The 15,329-nt window shown below is 36.1% G+C and overlaps 1 protein-coding gene across 2 annotated transcripts in view; it reads left to right on the top strand.

Moving 5' to 3' along the window:
- The window catches only part of RASA2 (RAS p21 protein activator 2), a 142,412-nt gene that overhangs the window by 78,993 nt on the left and 48,090 nt on the right, over nt 1-15,329 (top strand). For both annotated transcript variants that reach the window (XM_036757558.1, XM_036757559.1), the window contains 4 exons: nt 7,488-7,571; nt 10,555-10,627; nt 11,185-11,261; nt 12,753-12,851. In XM_036757558.1, coding sequence (XP_036613453.1) covers nt 7,488-7,571; nt 10,555-10,627; nt 11,185-11,261; nt 12,753-12,851 — 333 coding nt within the window. The remainder of the gene's footprint in view (nt 1-7,487; nt 7,572-10,554; nt 10,628-11,184; nt 11,262-12,752; nt 12,852-15,329) is intronic.

Genomic DNA, 15,329 nt, shown 5'->3' with positions numbered 1-15,329 from the left:
CACGTGTAACTAAAATTCCTGTGAATGTGCACGCGTGTGCGCGCACACACACACACACACACACACACACAGAGCATCAGACAGTACTGTGAGACATTTCCCGGGGGGGAGGAATTGCTTCTAATTGGGAATCAGGGAAAGCTTCATAGAAGAGGCAGTGCTTGAACTAGGGCAACTACTACTGCTGCAAGCTAGTATACATATACATGTATGCATGTATGTGTGTGTGTGTGTATATATATATATGCAACATGAATGTACACACATAAACACCTATATATGCACACATATACATAAAAATATGTATGTGTGTGTATACTTCACTAAGAACCCACCATGCAAAACAATCCATGTCCCTCCCACAGAGAATGCGCTGTTGTGGGGAGAAATTTCAAAATAATTTAGGATAGAAATATCTCACATAAGGAACAGATGCTCTTGTAGAAATATAATGAGACGTATGTGTATATATGTTATATATGGAAGTATACCTATATGTGTTTAAGGTTTGCAAAGCACTTTATCAACCCTGGGAGAATGGTGTTTTTAATATCCCCATTTTACACATGAGGAAACTAACTCAAATAGGGATTAAGTGATTTGCCTGGAGTCACACAGCTAGTAAGTATCTGATGCTAGATTTGAACTTGGGTCTTCCTGACTCCAAGTACCTGACTCTATCCATAGCACCACATGGTTACCTAGCTTGAAGGAAAAGAAAGATTTCCCTTGGCAGACATATATGGGGAGTTTGTTCCACATAGGAGGCTGGTATGTGTATATACAAGGTCGCGTGAGAGGGAAGAATACAGTCAGGGAACCACATTTAATAGTATTGTTTTTCTGGCGCCTAGATGAGGGCTGTATCTATTAGATGCTATGCTCCTCGAGGGCAGGGACTATCTTTTTATTCATTGTATCCCCAGTGTTTAGCACTGAGATGCAGCAGCGTGCTTCCAAAAAGCTCAAAGGATGGATTGGATAAGGGGGAGGATGTGTGATAAGACTGAAGACCTTGGCCAGGCCCAGTGGATGGGGGGCCTTGGATCTCAGCCAGAGGATTTACCATTTATCTTGTGGGCTGTGGGGGGGGAGCTACTGTCATTTTTTGAGCAAAACAGTGACACAGTCAGAGATCTGTCTATTTGTTGATTTTTAAAATGTCTTTAATAGAAGTGAAAAGGGCCTATTGGAATGGGTAAAGATTGGCAATGGTAAGACTGGTAAGGAGGCCATTATTATAGTGAGGGGGCCAGGAGGTAACATTTTGAGGAAGCAGAGATGACACTGGAGTCAGATGTAATTGTCATAGGTTGTCAGGTAGGATTGGATAGTGAATGTCTAAGAGAATCCAGAGCCTTTTCAGGGTTTCCATACAGTTTGTCTGGCCAGGATGGTTTCCCACCAAATTGTAAACTGAAAATGTGCTTAGTCAGCTGTATCATCTAACACTGTCACACTTGAAGCCAAGGAGTAGAGAATTAGAAAGGCAAGTCAAACTGGCCCTTCTGGCTTTCTGAAGAACCCACCATGCAAAACAAGCCATGCCCCTCCCACAGAGAATGCACTGTTGTGGGGAGAAATTTCAAAATAATTTAGAAGGATAGAAATATCTCACATGTAAGGAACAGATGTTCTTGTAAAAATATAATGAGAAGTGAAACTTGGTTCCAGACAAAAGTATCTCTATGTTGATACTCCTATATCTGTCTCTCTTTTGAAAATTTAATAGTTATAATAACAGAAACTCTGCTCTATAAAATAAATTAGGTTGATAGTATCTTATCTAGATTTGTGATTTGTGATTTCTCATTCTGGTTACTTTTTAAGAGCATCACACCCTTAAGAAAATTGACTTTGCCTAAACAACATGTATGTTGGGTTCATTATAGGCAAGCAATTGTTGAAACCTGTGAGGTATCTTGCTCTTTCCATTATTCACAAAATTCCACAAAAGCTTCGGGTTATTTGTGATACCAGAATGATGAAGTGACCAAGACCTCAGGACTAGTAGGTTTAAAGAGCTATAATTCAAACCCAGCTCTTTTGACTTTACATTGTGATCTTTTTTGCCTTTGTGTACACTTTGAAAAGAGGAGAAAAATAATTTCAGAAATAAACTGTACACCTAAGGAAAACACCATGTTTTAGCTATTAACAGTGTCTTACATGATCATGTGTGTAGTTGTTCAGTCATTTCAGTCCTGTCCAACTCTCTATGACACCATTTGGGGTTTTCTTGGCAAAGATACTGCAGTGGTTTGCCATTTCCTTCTCCAGCTCATTTTACAGATGAGGAAACTGAGGCAAACAAGGTTAAGTAACTTGCCCAGGGTCATATAGGTAGTGTGTGAGGCTGGATTTGAACTCAGGAAGATGAGTGTTCCTGACTCCAGGCGTTGCGCCACCTAGCAGCCCCCATATTATCACCCTTGTTTCCCAATAAATTGAGAACAGTAATGGCAGTAGCATCACATCTGAGCTTATAGACCTTCCAAAGTCATATTAAATGCAGTAGGTTCTGGGGCTTTGTAAAAGCAGCCACTCAGACGTTTGCATATACTTGTTTGGCCTTTTCATAGGAAGATGTTATTGCTGGTAACAAACCAGTAAGAAGAGAAAGACAAAAGGAGTGTTTTAATATAAAATTCTAGAAGAAAGAAGGAAGGACAGTGTTGTCACTACGCTAATTATAATATATCCAGCCTAAGCAGAAAAAAAGTTTTTGTTCAATACAGAACCTATATATCTCAAATTTGTAGGTACTGTTTTTCTCTTAGTTTACATTGTTGCATGTCTATATACAAAAAGTATCTATGCAGAAAACTTAGTTTATTTCAAGTTCATTTGAAGTAGTAATTGTCTGCCTTTTTCTTATTTTCTAGTTAACAAATTATAGATTATGGAATATCAGAATTGGAAGGTACTGTAAATACCATATAGTCAATCCCCTTCGTTTTCTAGATAAGAAAACCGATTCAGATCATGAGTAACCATATACTTTAAAATTCTCTCCACGTGGTACAATAACCTAAAAATAGAATAGCGTACTCAGAGAGTGGAAGAAGTCCCAGTATGTCTTTAATATTTATAATCTGTGTTCCCCTTCCACAGATGTCACCTGAAGTGGTTTAGGACAAGGCTGTTGGCTGCTCCTGGCTTCTTGTCCTTCTGTTATCATTACTCTTTACATTCTTTCACACCTGAATGCTTCCCCCAACTCTGCCTTGCCATTATCATTACTTGGTGTTTTTATACCCTACTTAATACATTCCTCCAAATCTACACAGTTCCTTTGACTGTGTCATCAATAAGATTTGTCCTAAGAAGGGTTTTTCAGAGGAGATAAATGTCTTCCTGTTGTGAAATTGGTACACTGGGTTATATAAGCAAAAGTATTTCAAAAGGTTGAAAGACAAGAAATTACAATAAATGTTTTTCTGGCTGTGATGTGATACTTCTTATTCGTAGTATTCCATTTTCACCTAGGATTCTTATATCCCATTTTTTTGTCTATAATTTGGGATTGGGTTGTTCCAATAAGGAATTATTTCTTTGTGTCCTGTTAATATTTTGGGTGAACTTATTATCAATGTAGTGCATTCAGTGCACTACGTCCATGCAGTGATACTGTCTATTCCTCCTTTCCTATACAACTTTTGTATATATCCTATGCACCCTACCACCCACCCCACCCACCTCCATATGTTGGCAAAATGTAATTCAGGAGTAACAAACAAGAGAAGCCAGAGGCTGAAACTTCATGTTTATATATCATGAATACTTTTTTCAAAGTGAGCCTTGGGAAGCATTGGATGTGCTCAATAAGTAATATCACAAAAAATGAATTGGTTATAGTTTGAAAAACAGGAAATGACTGCTTACTGACGTGGGAGTCATTTCTGAATCCTGTACAGGTATAGTCAGATCATCACCAACTCTTTAGAGCGAAGTTCAAAATCAGTACCAAAAGGGATAAAAATGAAAGGCCAAGACAGCAGGCAATTGAGACAGCAACCACCTGACCTATTTAAACAAATACTGTTAATACTAGGAACAGTGAGAAAGGAAATTATGGTTTCTTAAGCTAGATTTCTTACCAGTTTTCATTAAAATTTGGAATATTTTCAAAAGACTCTAAGTAGTAAACTTTCTTATGTGATACCTAAACATAAAACTCTTAGATCTAGCAAATACACTTAAGCATGTAAAACTTTGGATTTTTTGGTTTGAAACAAATGGAGTCATTTTCAGCTTTCTGAGTGGGTTATGTGAGGTTTTTCTTTTCTTGTAGTTTAAGGTTTTGTGTATTTATAGATGTTCACTAAATGGACCGTGAAGAAAGGTGTATGAAAATATAAGTGGAAAAATATTCATCCTATAATTCAAAACGAGCTAATGATTTAATAGTCTATATATATATATATATGTATACTTGCATATATAGTGTTTGGTTGTTTAGCAGGAAATGAGGGCTTGCCTGACATCTTTCTTTTCATTGTTGGGGGCAGGGCAAGGAAGGAGACTTGTGATTTCATTCTAGGCACACTCCCAGCAACTTAGAGCCTTCAAGAGTTGTTTGGAACACTGCATGTGAAGTGATTTATACCAGGTCAAAGCTAGTAGGTATCAGAGGCAGGCCCTGACTTCTAAGTCTGTTCTCTATCCACTCGCCACCCTTCTCTCTTATCATCTGTATTGATAGAATCCAGAATAGGCAGATCGATCAAAACAGTACAGGAAAGAAGCTAGCCCAAATCTTATTAAGGTGTAGGTCAGGGAGCTCCCCATATGTTATTGGTTATAATTTTTATGTTCTCCTTACAAAAGTAGATGTATTCAGTTAAATCTGTGACTTAACTTACATGTCATAATTCATTGACTTCTATTAATTTATAACAGATGATGATTATTCTCAGATACTGCCCCCCACAGATTGGAATTGTGTTATGAAACTTATCAAAACAGAAGTGCCCAGAAGCTCACATCATTTGCTGAGTTAAAATATATTAATCTTAGACTCTTAGATTTGGTAGTTGGTAACTGTAGAGTTATCCATATCTGGTACATCTTGTATCTGAAACTTAAATCTGGTCTTCAACAGTTTACACCCGATTCAGGAATTAGCAATTAGAATGTTTTCTGTATGGACATTTATTTGCTACTTAATTTTTTTTTAAGAAAAAAGAATTCTTTGGATGGAGTTTATTTCCCTCTTTTTTCGTTAGGCAGTGTGATTTTAGAAATAATCATTTGCATTTCTATTCCATTTAACATATTTTATTTAACACATTTAGCACATATTTGATCCAGTGCAAAGAAAAAGTTATGGGTTTTCTTGATTTTTTTTGTTAGGAACAGAGTTCCATTTAGAGACTATCTGACTCAAAAAGAAATAAAGAACAGTGTGGTTTTTGTTGTTGTGATTTTTGCCACTGCCTGACACAGAAAAACTAAAACCTGGGGCTCAGATAATTAGTGACAGAGTTAGGGTTCAAATATATTATGTAGAAGTAAACAGATTACAAAGTAGTACCCATTAGACTTAAATCATTAGGAAAAAAGGTGTGTCTTGCCCAGATGCTCTTAATGTCATGCTGTGGTTTGATCTATAATCAGAAAGACAATTTATTCCCCCAGATTATTAGGAAAGGTGTTATGACATAATATTTTAGATAAGTGTTGTATATGTAAAATTATGCTATTCACCAAGTTAGGTAGATGTATAGAATACTTGTAGAAAAGAGCCCTTATGTTTCTTATCTCTTGATTTTTTAATGAGGCAGTGGTTAGAGCCCAGGCCTTGAAAGGTCTTGTTTAAAACCCAGCCCCTGACACTTAGCTGTTTGCCTCTGTGCCCCACCCCCATCGTCTCCCAAGTCATTTACCTTCTGTATGCCTCAGACAACTTCCTAGGCCTGATCTACTGAGTCTGAGGTTGTGATCTGCATTGGTAAAGAGAGCCCCCATACTGGGAATTCCCCACACTGAATAAATCACAGATTCTTCCTCTAAGAGTTTTAAAATGACGATCATATTGTCTTGCAAAGACTATGGACTTTGATATGTTATTTAATAATTTCTTTTCAGTAATGTTAAAATTAAGGAAGAGAACATAATTTATTTAAGTTTTTCTGCCCAACAAAATAAAAACATTTTCTGTAAAGCATTTTTAGTTTACAGTACGTTCTCTGAAAATCTCCATTCTATGGTACTCTACATTTCTGTCATAGTAGACTTAAAGAAGACCTAGAATGATGGTATTCTAATGTTTTGATTTTACCACTTAACTGTCACATCAAAGTGGATTCTCTGAAATCCTTCATATATTTGCATGAAAATGTAACTCTGCATGTTGAGTACATATCATATAATTCATTACATATCTTCCTTGATTTGAGGTTAATTTGTGATAAATTTTGTTTTATGAGATTAACACAATATGATCAGACATTGCTGTGATTCAGCTCGACAGAAGTGAGTTGACATTTTAGGACTGACTGGTCAGGTAGCATAGAGTGTTGGGAAATTTTTTGAGTCTACTGAAGTTTAGAACTAAAGACTAGAACACATTATCTGGGATTATACTTCTTTTATTTCAGAAAATGTTTTTCATATTTTATTTTGATGTACCTTCAGCAGAGTACTATCCCACCTCCATGGTGGATAAAGAGGAATGAGAATGTTTCCCTACCTAGTCTGCTTTGGGGTAGCATCTTTCATCACAGACTACACTGCACATACCCACTATTCATTAAGAAAGGCAAGCTCTCAGAAATTGACCTCATTATATTCAGCAAGTCTTCAGAAAGATCTTAGTGGCAAGTCACTACTCTATAATTCGCCAACATTGTTTCTTAAGGTTGAAAATATTTTCTGCAAAAAAAAATGTAGCTGCAGCTGTTGCCAAGGTACAAAATAAAAAATTTCATAATTGTGTGTAATGCTGCAAGAAGTGATTTGGTTGAAAAGGTTACTTCTCATGCAAGCTTACCCACATATTTATGAATTAAAGGTTGAAACCACAGTTTCCTTATATCTCATTCACACCTTGGTAAAGGATATGACGCTGTATGTTGGTTTGTCAGTTCACGCAATTAAAATGTGTGCTACTTGTTTTTTGTCTTTTCTCCTTTAAAAACGTCAGTGGGTTTGATGTAGTATCACACCACAGATGTCCCTGAATGTTTTTTATTTGCAGCTTTTGTTTTCAAAAGACTTAAGAATAGTGTGTTGAATAATATTGAGGTCTTGGTGCCTACTAATTGATATGTTTGGTACTTTCAATGTAATGCAATATGCAGCACATAGGATTTCTTTATAATCATATTTGTTATAGTTATATTTTACATAAAATGTATATAATCCAGGCAAATGGTATACAAATAAAATACATAGCTGTAAACCTTTTGTGTATTAAAAATATTTTCTGTCTTACTTTGATTTATGATTTGTCAGTTTTACAAAAATTATTTATTTTCTCTTAGTATCAAGGCATGCCACGGGTTGCCTCTCATAAATGGACAGAGTTGTGACCCTTATGCTACAGTTTCTCTTGTGGGACCATCAAGGTAAGATTTGTTGTTATTGTTTTTTTAATATCAGGTTCTTAAGTGTGAAATTTTCTGCTTAAAAGATACAGAATTGGGTTACTGAGAGTAATTGTTAAATAGCTTAATAGTCTTTTACTAGAGACTGGAATAAGTGAATACTTATTTTTAGAAATAATCCAAAATGAATTTTTTTAAAAATCTATCATACAACGAAACCCCATTTTTCTAAAAAATGAAGGTGATTGCCATTTCAGATCTGTTAGACTGATCTTGGTAACAACTCTGAGTGCCTTAGTGATTTTATGCTAATTAAAGTGCTTTGAAGATTGTATCAGATCAAGTTTCCTACATTAAAATTTCACAGATACCATACAGGTAGAATACCATTTTAATAAATGTGCGAGTTTATTTTATGAAGGTTATTTGCATATTATCTACTTTAAAGTAACTCAGAACATAATACTAAAAGATGACTTTATTGTGGGCAAGCCTTGTGCTTTGGGTGAATCCTGGGCTCTAAACTGTAAGCAAGCTGGACTCCCAGATTTTTATATACATATTTCCTATAATTCACAGAGAATTGAAAAAATGCTCTGCATTGGGAATTCTTAACTTTTATTTTGTCATGGACCCTTTTGACAGTCTTGTGAAACCTTTGAACCCCTTCTCAGACGCCTAAAATGCTTAAAATGAATTACAGAAAGGCAGTTATATCAAAATGCAGGTATCAAAATATGAAAAAGGAAAAACAAGTTCATGGACTCCAAAGTTACAAAGCTCTGCTCTATATACAATTTGTCTGCAATTCACAGTTTATTTATAGATTTCACCCTGAAAACCAGTAGCCAAGAAGCCCCTATTTTTATCCCATCCCCAAAATAATTATTTAAAAGCAATAACAGGTTTTTTAAAAAATGTCTTCCCCTCCTCTATGTAACAGTGAACTGAGATACTTCCAGTAAGTCAGTTCAACAAACATTTCTGTACAAGACATTTCTCATCTTTTCTTTGTAGCTATATCCCCTTCCTAACTAACCACTTCCTCCTTTCTTATCTTGATAGATTTTCCTCTAGAAGCTCAGAACATGTACAAAGTAGACTCAACTACTTCAAGTATTTTTTAGGGAGAATAAACATAATAGTTAAATGTATTTTAAAATTCTCTTTTTTAATAGAAAATTTCTTTTTGTGGGACAATGTCAGCCCTCACCCACTCTGTATAAATGAAATTTTGTTCTACTTAAAATTTTGGAAAAGTAGTCAGTCAGACATTTTTTAAGTGCTTACTCCATGCCTTGGGGATACAAAGGCAGCTCCTGCCCTCAAGGAGCACACAGTCTAAGGGGGAGGCAATGTGCAAACAGTTGTATACAAACAAGCTGTGTACAAGAAAAGTTGGAATGTTAATAATGAAATCAAAGTAGCAAATAGATTTTTGTATCTTATCTTCCTAATGACAACAGCCACTGGTCAATATTTATATGGCAAATGTATCTCCAAGGTCCCTCACTGGTGTAATAATTTATGAACCCATGAAGCACCCTTTAACTGAATAAAGTGCTTTATTATGTTCCTTACAGATGTGCACCCTCATTTTACATAATTAACTTCTTAAAAGCTGTGCATAAATTTAATTTTTGTAAGTCATGACTAAAATAAAGGAATTTAAAGGAAATTTGCAGGAATTCCTTTTTCTGAAGGGAAAATTATTTCAAATGCAATTTATAATTATACATATTAAATATGTTATTATCTTAATTAAATTCAGATTTGTGTAATTACCCTTACTAATGCATTGAGCACACCTGCATATGTACACTGTATTGGGTATGTGGTAGTCCTGACCTAAAGGGGAAAAAAAATTATATTCACAAAATTAACCCATAATTGCACATAGAATGTTGCTTTACAAATGGAGGCACTGCTAGGTTCCTTTGATGTTCTTTTTGTGGCTTTTTTTTTGTACAAATCGCTATTCACATGAAAAAAGACCAGGGGACAAAGAAATCCAAAACTAAATTTTAAACCTGAATCATATCTACTTAAATGTAGTTATGTTTATTTTAAAATCTGCAATTATACCACTAAGTTACCAAAGTAGATGTAATCCTGTAATGCCAGTATATGGACTTAAACATATTTGAGTTTTCTTTTGTTGATTGATGCTTGCCAGACATCGTTTGGTATATGTCACATTATAAAATTGTTTTGCTCTCACTTAGGTTGTACTTTAGCAGAGTTGACAGGTAACCAACCCATGCCTCATCCTCATCACCATCTTATCAGCATGGAGAGTGGTCCATCCGTGGCTTCTCTATCAATCCAACTTGTATTAGTTAAGTGCCTGTTATGTGCCAGGCCTCGTGCTGGGCAGTAGAGATATAAATGCAAAGACTGCTGTGATTCCTATTGATTCCTATCCATGAACTTCTAAGACCTCCCTAGATAGAGTCTGCTCACTTCACTGGAGAGCTTCTTCTAGTTCTTTTAATAGTTTGTAGCTACCATTGCTACTGCCTCTATCATGCTGTCTACTGAAAAATCGGTCTAGACGTCAAATGTAGATATGGCATGTAAACAGGGCAAAGGAAGATCACACTGCTGTGTTCTTAAATTCTGCCAGACTTGTATACAGTTGCTCAGAGGCTTTCTTGTCCAGTCTTTGCATTTACACACAAAGGAACCAAAGTCCAAAGATGTCAGGTGACTCACTCAAAGTCACAAAGGCAGGATTTGAATCTCTATCAGCTCCAACTTCACAGGGCTCTTTCCACTATACCAAGCCACCTTTCTCTCAGTCCTCTTGAAGAAGTAACTGTTCTGTTCATGAATTACCCTCAGGTAATATTTCTAACTACAAGAATGTAAGAATTTTTATTCTCATCTGGAGTTTCCCATTGATTTTAAAAGTTAAGCAAAGAGTTCCCTAGTTGAAAATAGGTTGTTTTATAATTGTGTACTTTTAAGTTCTACAAAGTAAAACTTTGCCACATTGGAACAGGAATGACCAGAAGAAGACAAAAGTAAAGAAGAAAACAAGCAATCCACAGTTTAATGAAATCTTTTATTTTGAGGTAGGTAACTTTCTGTATAACTGTACTCGGGTTGTTTGTTTTTAATATTGAGAATTGGTCTTAGTATTTCACACCTTTAAGTTCCACAGACTCTATTGTAAGGATGATTATCATTTTTAAGGAAGCAAAATTATATGATCATTACTTACCGTGAATGACATGGGAAATTGAAATACTAATGCTTTAGAGAGTTTCGTTTATTTCAGTCTTTCTTTTTTGGTCGGACATGGATGAGGATTGTGCACATAGATATAATAATTGGAGGAATAGGAAAGGGTGAAACCAAGATAGGGGAGACTGTATGTAGAGAGAAATGCATCAAATACAGAATGTTTCCCATTTATTTTAGGAGTGTAATCCCGATCTCCCTCTTACTTATCTCTTTCATTATTGTTTTTAGTTTCAGCTTTTGAGCAAAGAATGGGGCTGATAAAATTTTCTCCATATTTGTATTCAGAATAGTACATCATTTGAAAGTATCTTATACAAGAAAGGATGTGGGAAGGGAAAACTTTTGAATTTGTAAAGGATATTTGTTGAAGAATTTTATTTTACAGGTAACCAGGTCTAGTAGCTACACCAAAAAATCCCAGTTTCAGGTAGAGGAGGAAGACATTGAAAAGCTAGAAATCAGGTATGTTTCTTGATGTCATAGAGATTTACTGTCTTCATGCATTTAAAGAAAAATTTATTACTGGTGAAGTTGTAAAATCTTAATATACAAGAGAGATTCAGTAACTAAGGTGAGTTTTAAGTCTATCTTCAAAATAATTTCAGAAACCTAAACAAAAGAATTGCCAACTGTATCTTGTGAAAACTATAGAAATACTATGTATTCAGACAGTGTAATAAGGGTATATAAAAATATATGTATCCTAGGGAAATCCTTTCCATTAAAAGTAAGAATTTGCTATACTTACTGACTTCCATTCATAGCTCTTTGAACAAGTAGAGTGTTAATGTATTTATTGCCATTGAAACCAAGTTGCTTCCATGTTTACTAAAAATTATTAGATTGTTGACAACAGTTCATCTTGCTTTTTAGTTTATAAGAAAGAGAGGAAATGTGATAGAGTAACTAGAGGGTACTTGGAGCCATGACCCCTACTCTGTGCAACCAAGGCCCAGGCACGGCCTCTCAGTTCCCCCAGGCAGCTCCTGAAGACTATAAGGGACTGAGGGGTTGGTGCGCTACATCATAGAAGCAGTCTCCATACCAAGAGTCTCCCACACCCCCGAAATAACAAGTCTGTTCACAAGCTTTTAATTCAAAAGGGTTTTTTTCCTTCTAAAAGTTTCTTCTTTAGATTTTAGTTTTTTATTTTAAAGTTTTTTTTTTTTACAAAGCAGTACTCAAGGTATATATTATTTTACAGATATCCACCAAAATTGCCTTCTAGAACATTTTTATTTTTGTTACTTCAAATTTTATTACCTTTTTGTTTTTTAATTATAACATTATAGATGCAAAGATTATTTAGAAAAACAATAATACTACATTCAAGAATTAATTGTCTTGTTCGTCTTAACATATCTGCTGTCTAACAGAAATGTCAGTGAGGTAAGATGGACAGTAAGATAACTAAACCAGGTGCATGTGTTTGGAGTCGCTTACCTTTCTTAGGTCTTAAATATTTTAGCTATTGCTTGGTAAGAGAATAAGTTTTTGTAAATGCATGTATAATATAAGTGTGGTGTTAATGGTGTGTTCATTTTAAAAGTATTAATCGTGTAATTAAAATATACAGATAATGTATGCTACTGAATTTGCTATATTTAAATATTGATTGTAGCTACTTGAGAGAAATTACAGTATTTTTATTCATGTTTCTTTTCTCAAATCCAACAAAATCACTGTAGCCCTGATTTCTGCAGGTAAAAAGAGCACAAATTTAAATGACAGCTATTTTATTTATGCTTTAAATTTTGACAAATTGTTGCTTTCTTTGTTTCTAAATAAAAGCCACTACAGCGTTTTTTTCTGTTTTCTAGATAGCTATATATGACAGTGCTAACATCTCCTACTTTGAGCATGTAAAATTAATGCTGTGATAGTTTGAAGCTATTTTGTGGCATGTATCTTCTTACATTTGAAAAAATAAACAAATTGGTTTTCAATTTTCAGGGTTGATTTATGGAACAATGGAAATTTGGCTGATAATTTTCTGGGAGAGATCAAAGTTCCCGTGAAGGTGTTAAGAAATGATTCCTCTCATCAAGCCTGGTAAGAACAGACAAGCTAATGGTCTGGGACAGTCTGGTGACCTCAGTTGTCTGTCATTAAGTCATGTCAACGCTTTTGTTAAAAAAACTGTTGTTTACAGAAGTTTTCTTCAAAAAAGCCCTTGTTTTCTCTTCTATTTTTCCCTTTTTGGATTCAGTTAGAATGACTTATTAGAGCCTATGATGTGGTCAGGATCGGAAGTTACTGTAGCCTCAGTAAGTAATAAGAAGTTTGTTGTCAACTTCCTGTTTGTAGTTAATTTATATCCTCAATCTGACAGTCATCCTGTTTTTATAAATTGTCGACACTTTCCATACCTCGTAATCATTCGTTTTTGTGCTTCCCCAGGTAATGCTGTGTACATAAACATACTTGCTTATTTATCTTCAGAGTTTGTTTCTTGTAGATTTCAAATAATGCTTTGGTTAGTTGGGTTTTTCAATCTCCATTTTTTTCTGTTTAGACAATTTAGATCCTTTGACATTTCATAAAATCTTCTCTTACATTATTAAAAAAGAAAATGAAAGACTTTGCCTTACATTTCTTTGCCACTCACTCACCTGGCATTGGTTAAGCTTCTATGTTTAAGTTGTTGTGCTAAAGCCTGGGGGACAAAGACACAAATAAAAACATGTACTAGGGATGTAAAGACAAGATATTCTGAGGGAGGAAAAGACCAGTAACAACTAGAGAAGTCCAGAGAGGTTGGCTGTAGGAGGTTGCAGCCGAGCTTAACCTTGAAGCAAGCAAGGGATTTCTTAGGGAAGCAGCCCCCAGGGCCTGTGTGCCTGGAGCATATCCTGCATGAAGGGGAAGGATGTGAAATCTGGCTGAAAAGATGGCTGTTGGGGACTCCATTTGTTCAATTTGCCAAGTTAATTCTAGAAATGTGTCATTGTTCTCCTAATGCTGGACTTAGAGGAGTCAGAGGTGCCTCACCTCTGCTTCACACCCTTTCCCAGCTCTCTTTCTCAAAACGAGTTTAGCCAACATTTATTAAGTTTCTACTGTGTGTAGAGAGAATTGTGCTTTCAAAGCAAGATCTAGATAGGACACAATCTCTTTTCTTATGGAATTTACCATTCACAGGGTGATTCGGCATTTGCACAAATACCTGTAGCATAGAAAAGCCCATTACCAGGAGCAGACTAGATGATCCATTGGGGAAGGAGGGTTATTGGCCCCTGGGGAATCGTCAGGGAAGGCTTTATGGGAGATCTTAGGCACTAAAGGGCAGGCAGCAGTTCAGCCCGGGCAGTGGAAGGACATTCCATACATGGGGAATTTTGTGAACCAGGGTAGGAGACAGGAAGTGTAGAGTGTCCGGGGTTTGGCAGGCAGTTTGGATTGGCAGAAGAGTATGGAGGAGAAGATAGGTTGGGAAAGTAGGGTGGTACCAGATTGCTGAGGGCCCCAAATCCCAGATGGAGCTTGCTTGACAAGAAAAAGGGAACCACTGGTTCCATAATAATATTGGGAAGGATTATCTGTGCAGGTTATCTTTCAGGAAACAGAAATGTAATTAACAGGATTAAAAACTTAAGGTATTCATAACTTTAGTTACACATTTGTTCTAAGGAATAGTGACCCTCCTTCCTTCAGCCATCACATATGCAAAAGCTTCCACTTGCTGAAGAAGGGAAGGAAGCAGATCTTTATTAAATGCCTACAATGTGCCAGGCACTTTACAAATATTATCTCATTTGCTCCTCACCCTTGGGAGAGGTAGGCGCTATTATTGCCCCATTTTGCGTCTGAGAAGACTTGAGGCCGACAGGTGAAATGACTGGCTCAGATCTGAGCTCGGGTCTTCTTGACTCTGGGCCCATTGCTACCCACTGAGCCAGCTGGCTGCCTATAGGGAGCTGCCTGTTCTTACCAATGAATTCCAAGAACCGAATGCTAATCTGGGAGCGATTGTAGTTCTGCCTCATGACAGCCCCTAACTTTTCCAGCCATTGATTATTTCTAAACCAGCAGGATAGTTAGGGAGCAAAACGATCCCCCCAGGTAAGACTTCCACACCCTTTTAATGACCAGGCTGAGAAGTCTATCCTGTAGCCCTTCCAAGGCTCAGGAAGGAGGATATACTGTCATGAGCCCATGTGATAGGAAATGCAGAAGCAAACCTTAAAAAATAACTAATCCCGCAGAAATATTCAGGCTAAAAGTATTGCTAGAGTAGGTGAAATCTGAGCATTTGCTAATTGATAGGGATACAGATCCGTAAATGAACAGAACTTCCTGTTACATCAGTTATTCAATCCAATACAAAAATACCATGATTGGTTAGAGCTCCTTTTTCCATTTTCAGTCCCACAGCATCCTCTTGTGGAGGTTATTTTAATAGCACGACAACCCAGGAATTCTGATTTGCACATGTTAAACACTAAAAGATTTTTTTCTCAGTGATTTATTTCCGTACCTTTTCATAGGATTTCAGATGTCTCTATACCTACCTTCAAAGTAAGAGATGTA

This window comes from Trichosurus vulpecula, chromosome 4 (assembly GCF_011100635.1).
Source record: "Trichosurus vulpecula isolate mTriVul1 chromosome 4, mTriVul1.pri, whole genome shotgun sequence".
Classification (NCBI taxonomy): Eukaryota; Metazoa; Chordata; class Mammalia; order Diprotodontia; family Phalangeridae; genus Trichosurus; species Trichosurus vulpecula.
The sequence above is the reverse complement of the archived record's forward strand: the minus strand, read 5'-3'. Positions and strand labels throughout refer to the sequence as shown.